Source organism: Stigmatopora nigra, chromosome 12, assembly GCF_051989575.1.
Source record: "Stigmatopora nigra isolate UIUO_SnigA chromosome 12, RoL_Snig_1.1, whole genome shotgun sequence".
NCBI lineage: Eukaryota > Metazoa > Chordata > Actinopteri > Syngnathiformes > Syngnathidae > Stigmatopora > Stigmatopora nigra.
The window spans coordinates 784616-809041 of NC_135519.1; the positions used below are offsets into that span (position 1 = coordinate 784616).

General features: G+C 37.2%; 1 protein-coding gene across 2 annotated transcripts in view; it reads left to right on the top strand.

Annotated features, from left to right (window-relative positions):
* cdk1 (cyclin dependent kinase 1) overlaps window positions 1–23628 on the top strand; it is a 34450-nt gene extending 10822 nt beyond the window's left edge. For both annotated transcript variants that reach the window (XM_077729950.1, XM_077729949.1), the window contains 5 exons: window positions 1547–1670; window positions 15032–15202; window positions 16953–17116; window positions 20054–20195; window positions 23353–23628. In XM_077729950.1, the coding sequence (XP_077586076.1) occupies window positions 1547–1670; window positions 15032–15202; window positions 16953–17116; window positions 20054–20195; window positions 23353–23469 (718 nt within the window). In that variant the 3' untranslated portion in view covers window positions 23470–23628. The remainder of the gene's footprint in view (window positions 1–1546; window positions 1671–15031; window positions 15203–16952; window positions 17117–20053; window positions 20196–23352) is intronic.
* The last annotated feature ends 798 nt before the right edge of the window (window positions 23629–24426 follow it).

Consider the following 24426-nt stretch of genomic DNA (forward strand, 5'->3'; position numbering starts at 1 on the left):
CATGAACGGCAATTATACTGCCCCTTTTCAATCTGAGATTTGATTTCCCAGCAGATGCTCCTCTCCAGACTTCACGAATAGACCTTCTCGGGGAGGATTATATTTTTTTCTCCCTATTTATAATTATAAACACTCTGGTACCCTGTTTACAAAAGATCTGCCAATCCACAGATGCTGTTCTCAATGTCAACGCCATGTTGCAGAGGCATGTCAACCGAGACAGCCCCACAATATACAGAACCATCATCTCTGGGTGGATTTCCTCCACCCCAGACCTTGTCACCAAGGAGCTCTTTAGCCGCCTTGGTGACTTCAAACCCAGAAATTGGGGGATCTGGCTCACTCATGGAAAGATGTGTTGGTTTAGTTGAGGTTTTTAATGTAGAATGCCCACCTATTCTCAACATCCTCACTTCAGCAGCCCCAATCACCACTATACACTGGGCTAAAAGATGAACTGCATTCCACTCCTGGGATGTGTCAGATGGAGAAATAAAATGTCCTTGAAACAATTTGGATGTCGTTCTACGTATCTTCACCGAACTCCTCCTGGGTTTTTGCTTCAGACACCACCAAAGACGTGTCCTCTTTTGCCAGTTGGTACCCATCAGCTGCCTCCGTAGTCCCCCGCTCCAAAATGTTTAGATAGGGCTCCAACAGCATCCCTTACTTCCAGTGTTCACCAGTGGGTTCTGGGATTGATGCCACCACATGGTCCATCCTTACTCAATGTAATCGAACGACGCTTTGTTGGATGTGGTAGTTGCAAACCTTTCTGACTCACGTTTGGGTTTACTTTACAGGCATCTTCCCCCGCCACCAATGTTAATTCGCAATCAGGTGGTGATCGGTTGACTTTACCTTAGTGTCCAAGACATGCGGCCGAGAGTCAATAACACGACTAAATGGTTGATCAGCGACCTGCAGCCTACGGTGTCCTGGTGGCAACTGCACATATGGGACACCCTTTCGTTTGAACATACTATTCAAAATTGACAATTCACACCGAGCGCAGATGTCCAACAAAACAACACCACTCTAGTTTTGATCTGTGGGGCGTGCGAGGGTTGTTGGGTTACAGCCGTATCGCCTTGCAATTTCTGTCATGGTTAGATAAAAGGGCCTGCTTTTTAATTTTGTTTTGACCAGTAATTTTAAATTATGGAAAAAGTTGTTTTACCCACACTTAAATAAAATAAAAACAATGAAACAAAAAAAACGTAGAATTCTGTCCGTGGTGACGGAGTTCAAGCATGTTTTTTTTATTTTATTCAAAGGAGAATTTTTGTTGTTGGATAGCCAGTGTTAGGAGATTGTCAAGCAGAATGCACCGCTGCTGTGCCAATTTCGAAATAACAGCTACAGGAAATGTATTTATGCTTTAGGTGATTTTGGAACTTGGTTCTTGTTCTTGAATATTGTATTTCGTAACCTAAAAATTCCGTACGTAGAAGCATTCCTACGCAGAGGTAACACTGTACAACATGAAATGCTTTGTGGAAATGAGTTCATTCAGTGTTAATTGAATCAGTGCTTGTTTCTACAGACTCCTAGATGTCCTGATGCAGGAGTCTCGTCTATATCTCATCTTTGAGTTCCTATCCATGGACCTCAAGAAATACCTGGATTCGATACCTTCTGGACAGTACATGGATCCAATGTTAGTCAAGGTAACTCCTTTTTTTTTTTTAAGCACGCTTATTTCATCTGGTCATTGTTTGCTATCCTTAACTGAGTCAAGTTAGTTTACTGGAGTTTCCCCTATTACTTTTAAGCCTGTCGGGCATTCAGATGCATTTTCCCACCACAGAGAAGATGGCTGGATTGATATCTCAGCAATAACGAGAAAGCAGCTAATTACCGTATTTTCAAACTGACTGTCTCAGTTACGGGTGTATTTTCAGTTTTTTTGTCAATACATAAAGTGCTTAGTTTCGAAAAACATGCAACTGTTGTGCTAGCGTGACACATGTTAGCATACATCCTAGCGTAAGTTTTAAAAGAAGGCAAAAAGAAGAAAACGAAGTGTGATTTTGTTTTATTGACGTAATGAGTTTCCAAGAAAAAATACGTCAAATTATTAAGAAAATCTACAAACACGTCAAAGTCTTCTGTATCCGACAGTGTTCGTCAAAATTAGTCATATGTTCTACTATTACAATAAAAATTAAAATTGTAATATTACACGAGAACAATCTTAATCCTGTCACAGTAAAGATGTTTTGTTGCTAATGTTTCCTTTTTTGTTATGTACGGTCCATGTGAATATAGGAGAAAAAAATGCACACTCGAATAACCGCTACTGTAACTACCATACATGTTTTTGCGCCGATACAAATTCGGATTTACCCGCATATAAGCCACACCCTAAAATTGTTGAATTTTACAATTTCTCGCGAAAATATTGTATGTATGTATGTATGTATGTATGTATGTATGTATGTATGTATGTATGTATGTATGTATGTATGTATGTATGTATGTATGTATGTATGTATGTATGTATGTATGTATGTATGTATGTATGTATGTATGTATGTATGTATGTATGTATGTATGTATGTATGTATGTATGTATGTATGTATGTATGTATGTATGTATGTATGTACATGTATGTATGTATGTATGTATGTATGTATGTATGTATGTATGTATGTATGTATGTATGTATGTATGTATGTATGTATGTATGTATGTATGTATGTATGTATGTATGTATGTATGTATGTATGTATGTATGTATGTATGTATGTATGTATGTACATGTATGTATGTACATGTATGTATGTACATGTATGTATGTACATGTATGTATGTACATGTATGTATGTACATGTATGTATGTACATGTATGTATGTACATGTATGTATGTACATGTATGTATGTACATGTATGTATGTACATGTATGTATGTATGTACATGTATGTATGTATGTACATGTATGTATGTATGTACATGTATGTATGTATGTACATGTATGTATGTATGTACATGTATGTATGTATGTATGTATGTATGTATGTATGTACATGTATGTATGTATGTATGTACATGTATGTATGTATGTATGTATGTATGTATGTACATGTATGTATGTATGTATGTACGTATGTATGTATGTATGTATGTACGTATGTATGTATGTATGTATGTATGTATGTATGTACGTATGTATGTATGTATGTATGTATGTATGTATGTATGTATGTATGTATGTACATGTATGTATGTATGTACATGTATGTATGTATGTACATGTATGTATGTATGTACATGTATGTATGTATGTACATGTATGTATGTATGTACATGTATGTATGTATGTACATGTATGTATGTATGTACATGTATGTATGTATGTACATGTATGTATGTATGTGTATGTATGTATGTATGTGTATGTATGTATGTATGTGTATGTATGTATGTATGTGTATGTATGTATGTATGTGTATGTATGTATGTACGTGTATGTATGTATGTACGTGTATGTATGTATGTACGTGTATGTATGTATGTACATGTATGTATGTATGTACATGTATGTATGTATGTACATGTATGTATGTATGTACATGTATGTATGTATGTACATGTATGTATGTATGTACATGTATGTATGTATGTACATGTATGTATGTATGTACATGTATGTATGTATGTACATGTATGTATGTATGTACATGTATGTATGTATGTACATGTATGTATGTATGTACATGTATGTATGTATGTATATGTATGTATGTATGTATGTATGTACATGTATGTATGTATGTATGTACATGTATGTATGTATGTATGTACATGTATGTATGTATGTATGTACATGTATGTATGTATGTATGTACATGTATGTATGTATGTATGTACATGTATGTATGTATGTACATGTATGTATGTATGTACATGTATGTATGTATGTACATGTATGTATGTATGTACATGTATGTATGTATGTACATGTATGTATGTATGTACATGTATGTATGTATGTACATGTATGTATGTATGTACATGTATGTATGTATGTACATGTATGTATGTATGTACATGTATGTATGTATGTACATGTATGTATGTATGTACATGTATGTATGTATGTACATGTATGTATGTATGTACATGTATGTATGTATGAATGTTTGTACATGTATGTATGTACATGTATGTATGTATGTATGTACATGTATGTACATGTATGTATGTACATGTATGTACATGTATGTATGTATGTACATGTATGTATGTATGTACATGTATGTATGTATGTATGTATGTATGTATGTATGTATGTATGTGTATGTATGTGTATGTATGTATGTATGTATGTATGTGTATGTATGTATGTATGTATGTGTATGTATGTATGTATGTATGTGTATGTATGTATGTATGTATGTATGTATGTATGTATGTATGTATGTATGTATGTATGTATGTATGTATGTATGTATGTATGTATGTATGTACATGTATGTATGTATGTATGTATGTATGTACATGTATGTATGTATGTATGTATGTATGTATGTATGTACATGTATGTATGTATGTATGTACATGTATGTATGTATGTATGTACATGTATGTATGTATGTATGTATGTATGTATGTACATGTATGTATGTATGTATGTATGTATGTATGTATGTATGTACATGTATGTATGTATGTATGTATGTATGTATGTATGTATGTATGTATGTATGTATGTATGTATGTATGTATGTATGTACATGTATGTATGTATGTATGTATGTATGTATGTACATGTATGTATGTATGTATGTATGTACATGTATGTATGTATGTATGTATGTATGTATGTACATGTATGTATGTATGTACATGTATGTATGTATGTACATGTATGTATGTATGTACATGTATGTATGTATGTACATGTATGTATGTATGTACATGTATGTATGTACATGTATGTATGTATGTACATGTATGTATGTATGTACATGTATGTATGTATGTACATGTATGTATGTATGTATATGTATGTATGTATGTATGTATGTATGTATGTATGTATGTATGTATGTATGTACATGTATGTATGTATGTATGTATGTACATGTATGTATGTATGTATGTACATGTATGTATGTATGTATGTATGTATGTACATGTATGTATGTATGTATGTATGTACATGTATGTATGTATGTATGTATGTATGTACATGTATGTATGTATGTACATGTATGTATGTATGTATGTACATGTATGTATGTATGTATGTATGTATGTACATGTATGTATGTATGTATGTACATGTATGTATGTATGTATGTATGTACATGTATGTATGTATGTATGTATGTACATGTATGTATGTATGTACATGTATGTATGTATGTACATGTATGTATGTATGTATGTATGTATGTATGTATGTATGTATGTATGTATGTATGTATGTATGTATGTACATGTATGTATGTATGTATGTATGTATGTATGTATGTATGTATGTATGTATGTATGTATGTATGTATGTATGTATGTATGTATGTACATGTATGTATGTATGTACATGTATGTATGTATGTACATGTATGTATGTATGTACATGTATGTATGTATGTACATGTATGTATGTATGTACATGTATGTATGTATGTACATGTATGTATGTATGTACATGTATGTATGTATGTATGTACATGTATGTATGTATGTATGTACATGTATGTATGTACATGTATGTACATGTATGTATGTACATGTATGTATGTATGTATGTACATGTATGTATGTATGTATGTACATGTATGTATGTATGTATGTACATGTATGTATGTATGTATGTACATGGATGTATGTATGTATGTACATGTATGTATGTATGTATGTACATGTATGTATGTATGTATGTACATGTATGTATGTATGTATGTACATGGATGTATGTATGTATGTATGTATGTATGTAGATGTATGTATGTACATGTATGTATGTATGTATGTATGTATGTATGTATGTATGTATGTATGTATGTATGTATGTATGTATGTATGTATGTATGTACATGTATGTATGTATGTATGTATGTATGTATGTATGTATGTACATGTATGTATGTATGTATGTACATGTATGTATGTATGTATGTACATGTATGTATGTACATGTATGTATGTATGTATGTATGTATGTATGTATGTATGTATGTATGTATGTATGTATGTATGTATGTATGTATGTACATGTATGTATGTATGTACATGTATGTACATGTATGTACATGTATGTATGTATGTATGTATGTATGTATGTATGTATGTATGTATGTATGTATGTACATGTATGTACATGTATGTATGTACATGTATGTACATGTATGTATGTATGTATGTACATGTATGTATGTATGTATGTACATGTATGTATGTATGTATGTATGTACATGTATGTATGTATGTATGTACATGTATGTATGTATGTATGTATGTACATGTATGTATGTATGTACATGTATGTACATGTATGTACATGTATGTGCATGTATGTACATGTATGTACATGTATGTGCATGTATGTACATGTATGTATGTATGTATGTACATGTATGTGCATGTATGTACATGTATGTATGTATGTATGTACATGTATGTATGTATGTACATGTATGTATGTACATGTATGTATGTACATGTATGTATGTACATGTATGTATGTACATGTATGTATGTACATGTATGTATGTATGTACATGTATGTATGTATGTACATGTATGTATGTATGTACATACATACATGTACATACATACATACATGTACATACATACATACATGTACATACATACATACATGTACATACATACATACATGTACATACATACATACATGTACATACATACATACATGTACATACATACATACATGTACATACATACATACATGTACATACATACATACATGTACATACATACATACATGTACATACATACATACATGTACATACATACATACATGTACATACATACATACATGTACATACATACATACATGTACATACATACATACATGTACATACATACATACATGTACATACATACATGTATGTACATACATACATGTATGTACATACATACATGTATGTACATACATACATGTATGTACATACATACATGTATGTACATACATACATGTATGTACATACATACATGTATGTACATACATACATGTATGTACATACATACATGTATGTACATACATACATGTATGTACATACATACATGTATGTACATACATACATGTATGTACATACATACATGTATGTACATACATACATGTATGTACATACATACATGTATGTACATACATACATGTATGTACATACATACATGTATGTACATACATACATGTATGTACATACATACATGTATGTACATACATACATGTATGTACATACATACATGTATGTACATACATACATGTATGTACATGTATATATGTATGTGTGTACATGTATGTATGTGCATGTATGTACATGTATGTATGTATGTATGTGTATGTATGTACATGTATGTATGTATGTACATGTATGTATGTATGTACATGTATGTATGTATGTACATGTATGTACATGTATGTATGTATGTACATGTATGTATGTACATGTATGTATGTATGTACATGTATGTATGTATGTACATGTATGTATGTATGTACATGTATGTATGTACATGTATGTACATGTATGTATGTACATGTATGTATGTATGTATGTATGTATGTACATGTATATATGTATGTATGTATGTATGTATGTATGTACATGTATATATGTATGTATGTACATGTATATATGTATGTGTGTACATGTATGTATGTATGTACATGTATATATGTATGTATGTACATGTATGTATGTGTGTACATGTATGTATGTATGTACATGTATGTATGTATGTACATGTATGTATGTATGTACATGTATGTATGTATGTACATGTATGTATGTACATGTATGTATGTATGTACATGTACGTACGTGCATGTACGTACGTGCATGTACGTACGTGCATGTACGTACGTGCATGTACGTACGTGCATGTACGTACGTGCATGTACGTACGTGCATGTACGTACGTGCATGTACGTACGTGCATGTACGTGCATGTACGTACATGTACGCGTGTATGTATGTATGTATGTACGTGTACGCGTGTATGTATGTATGTATGTACGTGTACGCGTGTATGTATGTATGTATGTACGTGTACGCGTGTATGTATGTATGTATGTACGTGTACGCGTGTATGTATGTATGTACGTGTACGCGTGTATGTATGTACGTACGTGTACGCGTGTATGTATGTACGTACGTGTACGCGTGTATGTATGTACGTACGTGTACGCGTGTATGTATGTACGTACGTGTACGCGTGTATGTATGTATGTACGTACGTGTACGCGTGTATGTATGTATGTACGTACGTGTACGCGTGTATGTATGTATGTACGTACGTGTACGCGTGTATGTATGTATGTACGTACGTGTACGCGTGTATGTATGTATGTACGTACGTGTACGCGTGTATGTATGTATGTACGTACGTGTACGCGTGTATGTATGTATGTACGTACGTGTACGCGTGTATGTATGTATGTACGTACGTGTACGCGTGTATGTATGTATGTACGTACGTGTACGCGTGTATGTATGTATGTACGTGCGTGTATGTATGTATGTATGTATGTACGTGTACGCGTACGCGTGTATGTATGTACGTGTACGCGTACGCGTGTATGTATGTATGTATGTGTACGCGTGTATGTATGTACAGTTGTGGTCAAAAGTTTCCATACACTTGTGAAGAACAATTTCATTTTGTCAGTTTCCAGTTATTTCTACAACTCTGATTTTTCTCTGATAGTGATTGGAATAGATACTTCCTTGTCACAGAAAACACTCATGAAGTGTGGTTTTTATGACTTCATTATGGGATAACAGAAAGTGATAAAATCTGCTGGGTCAAAAATATACATACAGAAAAACGAATTAGCAATTTTGGTGACTTAGAAAGTTGTGCCAATGAAATGAGCTTCATGGCTTTATAACTTCTTGTGAGTGATCATGAGTGACTACAGCAGGTGACTTCTCTAATGCCCTTTAAATAGGGCTCATTGGATGCAAACGCGACAATTGGAAAGTCAAAGGAGGTCAGCAAGGATCTGAAAAATTGAATCCTTGACTTGAACAAGTCGGGAAAGTCACTTGGAGCCAATTTAAAGCAGCTGCAGGCCCTAAGAGCAACAGTGCAAACAATTGTTTGTAAGTATAAACTGCATGGCACTGTTTTGTCACTGCCATGATCAGGACTAAAACACAAGGCATCACCTGCTGCTGGGAGAAAATTGGTCAGGAAGGGGAAGTTTCAACCGCAAGTCACCAAAGAGCAGATCTGCCAAGAATTAGAAGCTGCTCGTACACAGGTTTCAGTGTCCACAGTCAAGCGTGTTTTGCATTTCCATGGATTGAGAGGCTGGCGTGCAAGAAGGAAACCCTTGCTCCAAAAGTTCTACCTTAAGGCTCGTCTGAAGTTTGCTGCTGATCACATGCACAAAGATAAGACCTTCTGGAGGAAAGTTCTGTGGTCAGACAAAACAATAATCGAGCTGTTTGGCCCAGACAAAACAATAATCGAGCTGTTTGGCCACAATGCCCAGCAATATGTTTGGAGTAGAAAAGGTGAGGCCTTTAACCCCAAGTACACCATGCCTACCATCAAGCACAGTGGTGGTAGTCTTAAGCTGTGGGGCTGTATTGCTGCCAATGGAAATTGTGCTTTACAGAGAAGAAGAAGAAGAAGAAGAAGAAGAAGAAGAAGAAGGATTACCTTTAAACTCTTCAAGATAACCTAAAGTCATCAGCCTGAAGATTGGGTCTTGGGCGCAGTTGGGTGTTTCAAGAGGGCAATGACTTCAAACATGCATTAAGTGGTGATCGAATGGCTAAATCTGGCTAGAGTTAAGGTTTTCGAATGGCCTTCCCATGGCCCTGACTTAAACCCCATTGAGTACTTGTGGACAATCCTGAAGAAACAAGTCCATGTCAGAAAGCCATCAAACTTAACCGAACTGCAACAATTCTGTCAAGAGTGGTCAAAGATTTAACCAGAAGCTTGCCAGAAGCATGTGAATGGCTACCAAAATTGCCTAATTTTATTGAAAATGTTCCAGCGACATGTTACAAAATATTAGCGCTGTTGTATGTATATTTTTGACCCAGGCAGATTTCATCACTTTTTTTCTGTTCACCCATAATAACGTCATAAAAGAACCAAACTTCATGAATGTTTTTTGTGACAGTGTCTCTTCCAATCACTCAGAGAAAAATGAGTTGTCGAAATGACTGGAAATTATGTATGTGTGTGTACATGTGTGTGTACATGTGTGTGTATATGTGTGTATATGTGTATGTGTGTGTGTATGAATGTATGTATGTCTGTCTATACGTATGTATGTATCTGTATGCATGTGTATGCATATGTTTGTGTGTATGTGTATATATGTGTATATATGTGTATGTATGTGTGTGTATGTATGTATGTGTCTGTCTATAATATAGACAGACACATACATACACACACACACACGCATACAGATACATACATACATATAGACAGACACATACATACATACATACAGATACATACATACATATAGACTATATGTATGTATGTATCTGTATGTATGTATGTATGTGTCTGTCTATATGTATGTATGTATCTGTATGCGTGTGTGTGTGTGTATGCGTGCGTATGTGTGTATGTATGTGTGTATGTATGTGTGTATGTATGTGTGTATGTATGTGTGTATGTATGTGTGTATGTATGTGTGTATGTATGTGTGTATGTATGTGTGTATGTATGTGTGTATGTATGTGTGTATGTATGTGTGTATGTGGGTGTATGTATGTGTATGTATGTGTATGTATGTGTATGTATGTATGTGTATATGTGTGTATATGTGTACAGTGGACCCTCGCTACTTCGCGTTCCACGTATTGCTGCCTGCAGAGCTTCGCTGATTTTTTTCAGGAAAAAGAAAATTAAAGATATTAAATTAAAGTTATAAATTGCATCATCCTACAGGGTGTGGAAACAAAATATTCAATTTGAATTAGTAATTTCATCATTTTATAAATTTAAAAACACAAAAAATGAATGTATGCGCAAAGCATCATGGGGGATTACGGCCGCGTCACTTCCGCATTATGGCTGTGTCTTTTCCGCATCACGGGCATAAACGCAAGCTGATTGGCCAGCTGAATGCTCACTGAATATACTTGACTCCCCATTGGCCCATTCACCACGGATGCCCATTCTCAGTTCACGCCTATTTCTTGCTATACAGTACGCTTCTCGCTAAGTTAAGCGTAAACGTTTTGTGAAGCCCTTCGTGATGCCTCCCAAACACTCTCCATGCACAGGTTATATGGATCCGTGATTGTATGGCGAAGCAAATCAGCCTGGACGGAAACTTAATCCGAAGTAAGGGCTGGCTTGAGAGGTTTAAGCGGCGAGTCAGACTAAGGAATGTGTCGTTGCATGGAGCAGCAGCGAGGCGCTATGTTGAGGATGTGTCGGGAATGATAGAAGAAAATGGCTATGTCCCGGAGCAAGTTTTCAACATGGATGAAACTGGACTCTACTGGAAGAGGATGCCGTCCCGAACATTTCTTTTCTAGGACGAACCTCAGAAGACAGGTTTCAAAGCCCACAAGGATCGAGTGACTCGGCTATGATGCGAGGAGCGAGTGACTCTGCTAAGATGTTTTTGAATTTCCGAGTTTTCTGAATAAAAGTTTACATTTATTACGTTTGCAGTTTTTTACTCTATATATACTATATTTGATTTGTTTGTATGCACCAACATAAAACCTGCATTCTAATGTGGAATAAAACACCTGGATGAACAGCATATTAGCCTGGTGGTGGTTTTGGTCACGTGTTATACGTTTCTATAAGCGTTTTTTATTGGCGCCCGGCTACTTCGCGGTTTCACCCTTCTGCGGGGGTGTCCCGGTCCTCATTACCCGCAATTAGCGAGGGTCCACTGTATATATATATATGTGTGTATATATGTATATATATGTATATATTTCTATATATATGAATATATATGTCTGTATTTATATATATATATTTTTTTATATATATAACTATATAGGTGTGTGTACATGTGTATATATGTGTGTGTGTGTGCGTGTTTGTGCACGTGTGTGTGTGTACATGTGTATATATAAATGTGTATATGTGTAGACGCTCCCCTACTTAGGAACATTCAACTCACGAACATGTCTGCAAATTGCATTTATGTCGAAAAATGTTCGTAAGTTCGATTTTGAATTGCACGCCTTTTTCCGTGTAGTGCTTCTTTCCGCCCCTAATACCGACGCATGCCGCTGAGAGCTCAGCTCACCCAGCATCCACCTTCCTCTGCCCAGTTCGTTGCATTGCGGAAGTTGTGGAAGTGCGTGACGTATCTCCGGTGCGCAAAGAATATATCACAAATATCATTACAAATATCATTAAAAATCTCGTGCATCCATAATTCAACATGGCTGGTGAAAAGTGAAAGGCTTCTAGTAAGGGAGGTGCAAGGAAGAGGCAAGCCATTTCATTTGAAACAAAAGTGGCAATAATAAAGAAGCTTGATGCGTGTAAGAAAGTGGTGAGCGTTGCACGGGAATACAACTTGAACCGTTCGACCGTCACTACCAAATAAAATAAATATTTATTGTTTTCCTTTTTTCTAAACACTTAGTGGTTAGCGTGTTTGGCTCACAGTTCTGAGATCGATGCATGGTAGGCTGACTCTCAAGCGGGTGACATTTGAAATAAAATGATTTTTTTTTTGTTAAAGTGAATTCAGGCAATTCTAAAATCTAAATTTAGTAGAACACCAATTGTGCAAGTTATTCTATTTGAAAGGATTAGAAAGGCCTGTAATTGTCAACATGGGTAAACCTCAACCATGAGAGACAGAATGTGGGGGGAAAAAGCAGAAAATCACATTTGATTTTTAAATCATTTATTTCCAAATTAGTGTGGCAGTGATAATTTTACAATTGGCACACTGCGAGTCCCAGGGATTCGCTTGTCTGAAAACTGTGCGTCCCAGGAAACTTGTCACGAGTCCCAACATACTACGGATGCAAATAAAACATAAACAACGATATATAAACATTCAGATTTAATTTATTTATTATATGGTTTAGGGTTAGGGTTTATTTATCATTGTACTAGTCTTTCAGCTCGTAGATCCTCCTCTCTTTGCAGCCAAAAGTCTTTTGAAATGTGCGTATTTTTCCTTGCTTCCCCCGATTTGCTTCATGATCATCGATCGAATCTTCTGCAGTTCTTTTCTTACTAGTTGTATTTTTAACTGCGAAATAACTATCCAGACTGTTTTGCTTTTTCTGAAACATTTTTTATCTTTCTTACACTATTACGAAACTCTTGCTATCGCTTTCTCTCCTTCGTCTGCTAGTGTCTGCTAGTGTCTGCTAGTCTCGCGAGAATTATTTCGCAAAGATTATGTGGAATAAATTGGTTTGCTATCGGATATATGTGTTTTGGTTTTTTTTTTTGATAAAAATTTCTTTGCGTCCGAAAAAAGCACATTACTTGAAATTGTGCGTCTGGAAGAAAAGCTGTGCGTATCAGACGCAGGACGCAGAGGTAACGAGAACACTGGTGTGGGAAAAAAAGTATTTGGTCACCTACGAGCATGATATCTGGCTGTCAAAAAGATCTATATTTTAGCGAGGTCTCCACTCGTTACCTGTATTAATAGCATCTGTTTTAACTATCGGTGTAAAAGACACCTTTTCATAACTTCAGTCTCACACTCCAAATTCCACTATGGCCGAGAACAAAGAGCTGCCGAAGGACACCAGTGATAAAAATGTAGACTTGCACCAGGCTAGGAAGACTGAATCTGCAATAGGTAAAACACTTGGTGTAAAGAAATCAACTGTGGGAGCGGGGAGACCTAGCGAATGACCTACTGAGAGCTGCGACCACAGAAACAAAGGCTACTATCAGTAAAAAAAAATAAAAAAAATGTGGCGCCAGGTACTCAAATCCTACACGTGAAATCCTGCTGAAGCTAGGACACATCCAGGCCCGTCTGTGGTTCGCTAGAGAGCATTGGGATGATTCAGAAGAGGACTGGGAGAATGTGGTATGGTCAGAAAAAAACAAAATATAACTTTTTGGTAAAAACACAGGTTGTAGGGTTTGGAGGAGAAACAATACTGAATTGCACCCGAAGAACACCATACCCATTGGCAAACCTCATGCTTTTTCTCTGCAAAGGAACCAGGATATTTTGAGTGAAAATCTTCTTCCATCAGCAAGGACATTGAAGAATAGACTTGGCTGGGTCTTTCAGCTTTACAATGATCCCAAACAGAGGGCAACAAAAGAGTGGCTTCGTAAGAAGCATTTCAAGGTCATGGAGCTGCCTAGTCAGTCTCTAGATCTCAACCCCATTAGAAAATCAGTGGAGGGAGTTGAAAGTCCATGTTGCCCAATGACAGCCCCAGGGCACAAGGAAACGGATAACCATGCACACTCACACCCATACCATGTTGGAGGAAACTGGAATACTCGGAGGAAACCCACGCAGGCCTGGGTAGAACATGCACACTCCACACAGGTGGACGTGACCTGGATTTGAACTCGGGACCCCATAGCCTTTAGGCCGACCTGCTAACCATTCGCGTCACCCTTGAATGGAAAAATCATCACGTGTGGAATTTCTGAGATACTTTAGGAATCAAAAGCACATTATTAGGGTAAATATAATAAAGAAGTTAATATGCCTGTCTTTGTAAATGCAAAATATAAAATTATTCAACTTGTAAAAATGCCCGTCTTTGTCACTTTTTTTCTTTAATGAATTTGTGTCAAATATTTTGTATGCTAACAATTAGGTCAACTGCTGGAGTATTTATTGCATCATATAACATTATTTTCAACATCTGTTTAGAGCTACCTCTACCAGATTTTGGAAGGCATATATTTCTGTCATTGTCGACGAGTCCTGCATCGAGACCTAAAGCCACAGAATCTTTTGATTGATAACAAGGGAGTTATTAAACTGGCAGATTTTGGACTTGCTCGAGCCTTTGGTGTTCCTGTCAGGGTCTATACCCATGAGGTGAGAATACATTTCAGTTCTTGCTTAGATGTTTTAATATCTTATGTACAACGGGGTTTTGTTTCTCCAAAATCCCCATTTCAAAGTGTTAAATGTAGTTATCCTTGAATAGGAACTTTCTTTATTGCACTCAAAATGCAGTGATGCTAGAATCATCTTGTATCCGCTGATGATGCACTATCCGGCGTGATGTGGGGTTTGTTATTTTGGTCAAGGATATTTGGATGAAGTCACCAGGGTAAGTAATCAAACCCTGAGTTGAGGACTGACCACTTTACAAATGAGCAATGCCACACTTTCCCCCCCCCTGTGTATCCAGGTAATACCTGCATAGTTGGGTATATTTCATTTCACAGCTCTTTAACGGATCACTCGGTTTATATGCCAGTGACAACAGCCTAGAACAAAATGTCTATAGGGAGTAATTCATTTATTTTCCACACTGCGTATACTCGTGGGGGTCCCTGGAGCTATCTCAGCGGACTTTGGGAGAAAGGAGGGCTACACTCTAGACTGGTCGGCAGTAAGCCGTAGGGAACACAGAGAGGCAGACAACCATTCGCACACCCAATCGTACCACCACCAAGCGGGAATCATCCCACGTTAGCCTGCACCAAATTCGGGCGAGCAAACCCCTACACCCTCGGGTGCCCTAAAAGGTTACTTCTCTAGCAATTGTAGCTGGACAAGCTCAAACAAACGGCAACTGCTCACTGACCCTCACATTTCCAATGACCGTTATCTCACTGAAATAACAATTACCATATATCCTGGTGATTTTTGTTTGTTTGTTTTACTTTTTGTACATTTCACAAAAATGCTTGTGGAAATAGGAACAACTCTTCATTGGTCGTTTAAATATGCAATTCAAGTTTTATCAAGAATTCACATAATTATTTTGATGTTTTTGTAGTGTGCATGTGTTTACAGTACTCGTATAAACACAGTGATCACTCACTAATTCACGTTTGCGGATGCGTTGAGAAACATTTTTTTTTTAAATTATGCATCGAAATTAAAATTTAAAAGATTTGTGGTTTTTAATTTTAAGTTATGAGAGAGAATGTTTTGCAGCAAGGAAAACCTGACTCAGGGGAAATTGCACATCACCGATACTCATACAAGACGCGCGATTGGTTCCTGGCACAGAATGACACGGGAGCTTTGATTGCGACCAACTGACAAGAAAGGCAATAAATGTGGCTTTATTCTGCAAACTGATTGAGTGGCCTCCATTGCAGCTACCCCTCTTATGATCAATGCACTTGATCATCACTAAAAGCAGATTCATTTTGTAAGCGGAATGATAAACGTATGATAATTTGGTATGCAATGGTTTTATGTATGTATAAAACAAAAGTAAATTATAGATTAAGCCATTAAAATGAGAAAGCAGGGATATTTTTCAATGTGGTGGAATTAAAAACAGCGCAGTAAAAATTGTAACAGACAAAGAAATTGCCAGCTTTGTCAGGTTTTTATTCATTTACAGTCAGTGGGATCTCTGCTTACAAATGACTAGGCACATAATTTTCAGGTTTCAAAACCTTTGGTGATGCAAATGAGTGCCTCAAGATACGAAAATGTCATTTTTTTAAAATTGTCGCAGATGCATTGCTTCATGCTTGATAATTTCACACCACTCCACTGGGTTCTCCTTGGCTGTTTCAATACAACTTGCGGGCTTGCGCTTCAACGCAAATAGATTATGCGTGTGTATTATTCATTTTAATGGCTTGTGTATTTCCAGGTTGTAACCCTTTGGTACCGAGCTCCCGAGGTTCTTCTGGGTTCCCCTAGATATTCCACTCCTGTTGATGTTTGGAGCGCTGGCACCATATTTGCTGAACTTGCCACCAAGAAGCCACTATTCCAAGGAGACTCTGAAATAGACCAGCTGTTTAGGATCTTCAGGTCATTTTAAGTTCCTTATATTTGGTGACTCTTAAATTGTCTTCATCTAACTCCGTTCTGAGGTCGAGTCCTAACTGTAGCGGCTCAAGTAGGGTAACCTTGAATTCATTCTCCCCTCCCACTTCCATCTCTTCCTGGAGGATCCCAATGTGTTCCCGGGTCAGCCAAGAGACTCCCTGGCATGTCCTGGTAGGGAACACCTCACGAGTGAGGCATCCTAATCCGATACCTCAGCCAACTAATCTGGCTCCTCTCGATCCGGAAAAGCAGCGGCTTTACCCTGAGTCCACTCCCGGATAATCAAGCTTGTTACACTATCTCTGAAGGAGAGTCTTAACACCCTGTGGGTGTAAACTCCTTCCAGCTGCTCGTAACTGGAATTTTGTCATTTTGGTCACGACAACTTGTGAGCATGGATGAGGATGAGGTGCGGAACGTAGCTTGACCGATGCGGTGTGCACATCACGGCAGAAGTAGTACTGATGTATTAGGGCTCTCAAGTAATGGAGTTGGGCACTCCTGTTATAAAAATTTTGTCCATAAAAGTTTTGAACAGAATCGGTGACATAGGGCATCTTTGGCGGAGTCCAACCTTCACTGGAAATGGGTCCGATTTACTGCCATACTGTTCCACCAGAATTGGAGATTCTTCATTCCGGCCGACTCTCCTCTCCAGTACCCTCGAACAGACCTTAGCGAGGAAGCTGAGGACAGTCACCTTAATTGGAACACACACACTCTAGGTCCCTCTTTTTAAAGAGGAACTATCACTTCGCTCTGCCAATCCAAAGGCACTGACCCTGATGTCCACGCGACGTCTCAGAGACATGTCAACCAAGACAACCTGACACCATCCATTGGCATAGAAATTCCAGGAGGATCTCGTCCGCTCCTGGGGTCTTTGCACTAAGGAGCTTTTAAACGACCTCACTGACTTGACCCCAGAGATAAGAGAATCCACCTCAGGGTTTCCAGGCTCTGATTTCTCATGGTAAGGTCTGTCAGTGTAGTTGAGAAGGTCTTAGTATTCGACTCATTAACACACAACATCCCAAGTTGAGGTCAGCAGCGTCTCATCCTCACTCTCCACTGTTATTGGTGCACCGCTTTCCCTTCCTGAAGTGTCAGATGTTACACCAAAATATCCTTGAATTCGTTCACTATGGCCTTACCAAACTCCTTCCACGTCTGGGTTTTTTCTTTAGAGAGCTCCATGCAGCTTGGACAGCCTGTGCCAATCAGCTGCCTTTGTAGTCCTATGGGTAAAATAGGCTTTTCAGGACTTCTTCCAACTGACTGCATCCCTTACTACAGGTGACAGCTCCACCCCCCTCTTTACCCGAGGGTCCAAGAGATGGAGCCGCATGTCTGATGACATGACCACAAAATCAATCACTGACCCGCTTCCTATGGTGTCCTGGTGTAAAGTACACATACGTGCTTCAATATGGTGTTTACTGTTGTCAATCAGAGGCAAGCACAAAAATGCAACAATAGACTCAGATTATTGGTCCCCGGTCTTTTGTTCGCCAGTCAAATGGTGACGGAGAGTAAGTACTATTGAAAACAGCTCTCAAAGTTATATTCATGAGAGTTTATTATCTAAATGTATCGACTGTTGATTTATGAGAGAGTCTAATATCTAAATATCTATTGTTGATTCATGAGACAGAGTTTAATATCCAAGTACTGTTGAAACCAGTTCTCAAAATAATATTCACAAGAGTTTAATTTCTAGATTTAGATATTAAACTCATGAATCAACAGTAGATACTTGGATATTAAACTCTTGCGAATATAATTATGAGAGCTGGTTTCTACAGTAAAGATATTTAACAGTACTTAAATATTAATCTCGCTCATGAATCAACAGTAGATATTTTAATATTAAACTCTTGATGAATCAACAGTAATTATTTAGATATTAAACTTCTAAATATAATTTTGAGAGCTGGTTCCAACAGAACTTAGATATTAAACTCATGAATCAACAGTAGATTATTAGTTGTTAAACTCTTGTGAATATACATTTGAGAGCTGGTTTCAACAGTACATAGATATTAATTAACCTCTCATGAATCAACAGTAGATATTTAGATATTAAACTCTTGATGAATCAACAGTAGATATTTAGATATTAAACTTGTGAATAGAATTTTGAGAGCTGGTTCCAACAGTACTTGGATATTAAACAGTACTTGGATATTAACCTCTCTCTCATGACTCAACAGTAGATATTTAGACATTAAACTCTTGATGAATCAACAGTAAATATTTAGTTATTAAACTTGTGAATAGAATTTTGAGAGCTGGTTCCAACAGTACTTGGATATTAAACAGTACTTGGATATTAACCTCTCTCTCTCATGAATCAACAGTAGATATTTAGATATTAAACTCTTGTGAATATAATTTTGAGAGCTGGTTTCAACAGTACTTAGATATTTAACAGTACTTTGATATTAACCTCTCATGAATCCACAGTAGATATTTAGATATTAAACTCTTGTGAATATAATTTTGAGAGCTGGTTTCAACAGTACTTAGATATTTAACAGTACTTTGATATTAACCTCTCATGAATCCACAGTAGATATTTAGATATTAAACTCTTGTTGAGAGCTGTTTTCAACAGTACTTAAGCTCTGTCACCATTTGACTGGCGATCAAAAGACCAGGGACCAACGGGGACCAAACGTCCGGGCGGCCAAGCATCCGGGCGACCATGCGTCCGGGCAGGAAAATCATGCTCCCTACACACATTTCAGGCTAAAGAACCACCACTAAATGTTTTTCACATTGTTGTAGTGATCAGGTTAAACAATATTCAAATAAATTAGATTTTTTTTTCTCCAATGAACTGTTGTATGGACTAAGGTTTACTTTACATTTAATAATATTTTTTTTTTTCATATTTTCTCTTTTTTTATCTTTTAGGACATTAGGAACACCAGATAATGATGTGTGGCCTGACGTTGAAAGTCTACCTGACTACAAAAGCACTTTTCCTAAATGGAAGCCGAGCAACATGGCCTCTATGGTGAAAAACCTGGATAAGAATGGTCTCAGCCTGCTTGCAGTAAGATCATTTGTTCATAAGAGAAGCTGTTGTTTCTAAACCTAAATGGACATTTATTTGAATTATTGAGATGGAAACTAATTTTACCACCGCAGGAAAAGTTCGTTGTGTATAATATATTGCGTATTTTCACTCCTGTAGGGCGCACTAACTGAGTAATTTCAGTTTTTCACCCATAAAAAAAGGCACTCTGGCTCAATGGACGGACTAATGGTCGTGCTAGCATGACAGGGGGCGTATCTTTTAGAAAGGCAACTTGAGCAAAACCGATTTTGATTGTATTTTCTTGACAAAATGTGTATTATAAGTCAAAGCATTCAAACATCTACAAATCATTCAAAGTCCTCATCTTCTCTATCTGACATAAAAAGTTCACCAACAATGCTGGATTCCATCTCATTGTCAGGGTCAGAGTTTGTTGCCGAGGGGTTTTGTAATAGTCATTCCAGCTTTGATGAAAGATCATACTTCAGTGCTGGCCGACACTTTGGCCAAGGTATCCACAAAGCATTCCAAATCGTCACATAAGTCACGTGATGCTGCTTGCCGGTCTTTTTATCTTGAGCCAACAAAACCCCTCACTCACGATGGCGAAGAGAAAAATTGATTTTAAGAACAGCTTTTAATATCCGATGAGAGGCAGACTATATGTTTAGTGACATTACCGGTAAACCCGCGTGTCTCATTTGTGAAGCTAATGTGGCGGTAATTAAAGGATTAAATCTAAGAAGGCACTTTCAGACAAAACATAAGGATAACCCCTAAAGACCTGGATGCAAAGCTGAAGAAACAAAGCAGAAGAGTTAAAGAAGAATCTGACATTGCAGCAGGTGTTTTTTTACCCATGCAAAATCACAAACAAGGTCTTGTGAAAGCACGTTTTATCGTGGCCGACGAGATTGCCAAATCAGCCCGGCCATTTATTTAGGGAGAATTTCTGAATATCCATTATAGACAAAAAGCACATGCTGTTAAATATGAGCCGGAGTAGAAATACAGTTACTGATCGAATTTGTTATATGGCCACTCATTTAAGAGTACAGTTGAGTGAACGAAGTTAACACTTAATTGTCTACTCTGTGGATGAAAGTACTGACATGAATGATGCTCCACAACTGGATATCTTCATCCGTGGAGTGAACTCCAATTTGCGCGTAAAAGAGAAAGTAATGGACGTTAAATCGATGCACAGGACAACAACTGGAAAAGAAATTGTTGAAAATGTATGCCATACTGTAACGGTCATCAGCCAGGTACCACCGTTCTTTGATGTTCCGTTCCTTTAATACTGGAAAATCTTTTGGTGGCGGAGCGGTGACGGTGACGTCTCCCTGTCACCTCCTGCAGCCGTTGTAAGGGCTAGCTGTTGTTTCCCCACCTTTTGTCCCTCCTAAGCCAGAGAAAAAAGGTGCCTTTTCTGCCTTGTTGTTTCGTCAGCACTTGTATGGCCTTCCTCGGGTTGTCTCCAGTCACCCGTGTGTCCCTCAGGAGACTCGTTGCTGACAGCCCGACGTAGCCTTGGCAGCCAACCTGTACTGGGTAGATGGTGCACTTCCAGCCAATTTCCTGGCACTCAGTTGCCAGCTCCAAAGAATTTCTGAGCTCAGCAACAAAATCTGTAAGTCCATGGACCGTAAAGGAAAATACCTCACCATTTTGAGGGATGAAAAACAGAAGTGAGAGTTGGCGTTTCTGACTGACATAACAGCTTATCTTAACGCCTTAAATCTGCAGCTCCAGGGACGCGAATGCATGATCACTGACATGTATGAGGCAGTGAAGGCATTTCAAGTGAAGCTTCTTTCATGGGAGACAAATGCAACAGTGCAACTTATTTTTACTTGATTCGCAACCCTTTTGCTGTCGATGTTGAAATTGCACCTCTAGAGATTTCGATGGAACGGATTGAGCTCCATTGGAAGGACACTGAAGGCAAAGTATGAAATTGCAGGGCCCGCACAGTTCATTCCCTACATCCCTGCAACAAGACCCCCGCTCCATCTTCATGTGGCTTGAACCTTGTGCATGTTTGGGAGCACATATATCTTTAGGAAGCTCTTCTCAGAGATGAAGATGAACAAAACAGCCACAGAAGTCGTCTCACCGATGAGCACCTGCAGTCCATCCTGAGAATCTCCACAACACAAGACTTCACACCAAACCTAAATCAACTTGTTGCCAAAAAGAGATGGCAGGTGTTCGCCTGCGATCAGATCAAATGATCAGATGAGAGTAATAAGAGCATAGAAAACTAGTTTTAGTGTGTCCAAAAAATGTTTAAACTGTTAGGCCTGTGACTGTGCAATTGAGTTTGACACCCCACATTAAGGCATATTTTACAAAATAATTAGTCGAGAAATTATTCAAATGTAAAAAAAAAAATAGCAATAATGCATTTGGATAAAATCAACTTCTTGTGGTATGTAACTGGCATGCAGGTGTTTTTTGTGTGCATGTTTGGTGTAAAAAAATAAAGACCCACTATTTGTCAATGGTTTGAATGTATCAAATTTGGAGTCGACTAGTGCCTATTGTATATAGAAACTATTAAAAACGTGTTTAATCGAGAGAACATTTTAGGGGGATTTATTATTTATTTTTATAAACATTGTTGCCATTGATTTATTTATTCATGTATTTATTTATTAACTTGCTTATTAACTATCTATTTATGTCTAAAATGCCTTTCCTATTCCTCCCTCCTCACCCTCTTGCTACTGTGACAACGAAATTTCCCGAATACGGGAAGAATAAAGTTATTCAATCCAAGTGTATTCTTTTGACCACAGAATGTATTCCATGTGCACCACCATTAATGGCAGTTAATGATGTAGCAACAGGAAGACATAGTGGCACAGTGGTACATGAGAATCTGTTCTGAATTCCATTAAATTCGATAAATTGAATGAAATCAAACCTCAAACAAAAACATATTAAATGTGTTAATAAGCTGATGTGTTAGTGTTGTAATGACAACTACTGAGATATAAATGTAGGAAACTGCAGTAGCAGTTTTGACTAAGTGCAAGTGAGATTTTTGGTCTGAATTCCATAACTCAATATTTTTTGTATAAAGACAAAAACATTTTAAATTTATTAACAGTTAACGTTATGTGCTTTTCTTATCTGATGTGCTTTTTTATCTTGTCCTATACAGCAAATGTTGGCCTATAATCCTCCCAAAAGGATCTCCACCCGTGAGGCCATGACACATCCCTATTTTGAGGATTTGGACAAATCCACTCTACCTTCAGCCAACATCAACAAAATCTAACATTTGCCTGACTTTTGAATTCATACATGACCACAATGAATATATGTCTTGTAAATACTTGTGTGTTAGTTCTAAACAAAATTTTCTTTCAAGCATTTGTCAACCTTTTTTCCCCCCAATAAATTGAGGCCTATTGTCTTCTCAGAACCATCGCCATAATCTTCTGTTCTTCCATGTGTTTTTTTTTATACCTATGGCCAATCAAAAGTTGAAATTTAAATATCAAATATTAAATTGTGATCAAGTCATATACATTTTAATGACAACCTTTGCTTTTGAGAAGAGTGTCCAACTAAAACGGCGTGGTATGTATTTAATAGATACATGCGAGATAGATAGACACAATTTTTTGTAAGTTCATAAAAATCTGAAAATCCATGCTGAAACTGGCAAGCGGAAGCCCCTCTGCTGTCCTCTGCTTGCTACTAGAACTCACCACTGAAGAAAAAAATACTGTATTTACTCGCTCGTATATGAAAAAAAAATTAAGCATTTTTGAAGGGGCATCCCTACTATGCGGAAATTCACTTATCGCGGGAGGTCCTGGTCCCCATTAACAGCGATAACCGAGGGATCACTGTATATTGTTCCCGGTGTGTCGGACAAAGTTATGTACGTGTAGACCGTTCCCCGTGTGTCGGAGAAAGAGTTCTGTGCATACCGTTCCCTGTGTGTCGGAGAAAGATTTCTGTGTATATCGTTCTGCGTGTCGGAGACAGTTCTGTGTATACCGTTCCCTGTGTGTTGGAGAAATAGTTGTGTATACCGTAGCCCGTGTGTCGGAGAAGTAGTTGTGTATACCGTTCCCCGTGTGTCGGAGAAAGTTCTGTGTGTCGGAGAAAGAGTTCTGTGTATACCGTTTCCTGTGTGTTGGGGAAGCGTTCTCTAAGTCGGAGAAATACGTTAAGGTATTAAGAAGCGGATCGTGACTGTGTGTCGGTCTATCTCCGAGAAAAG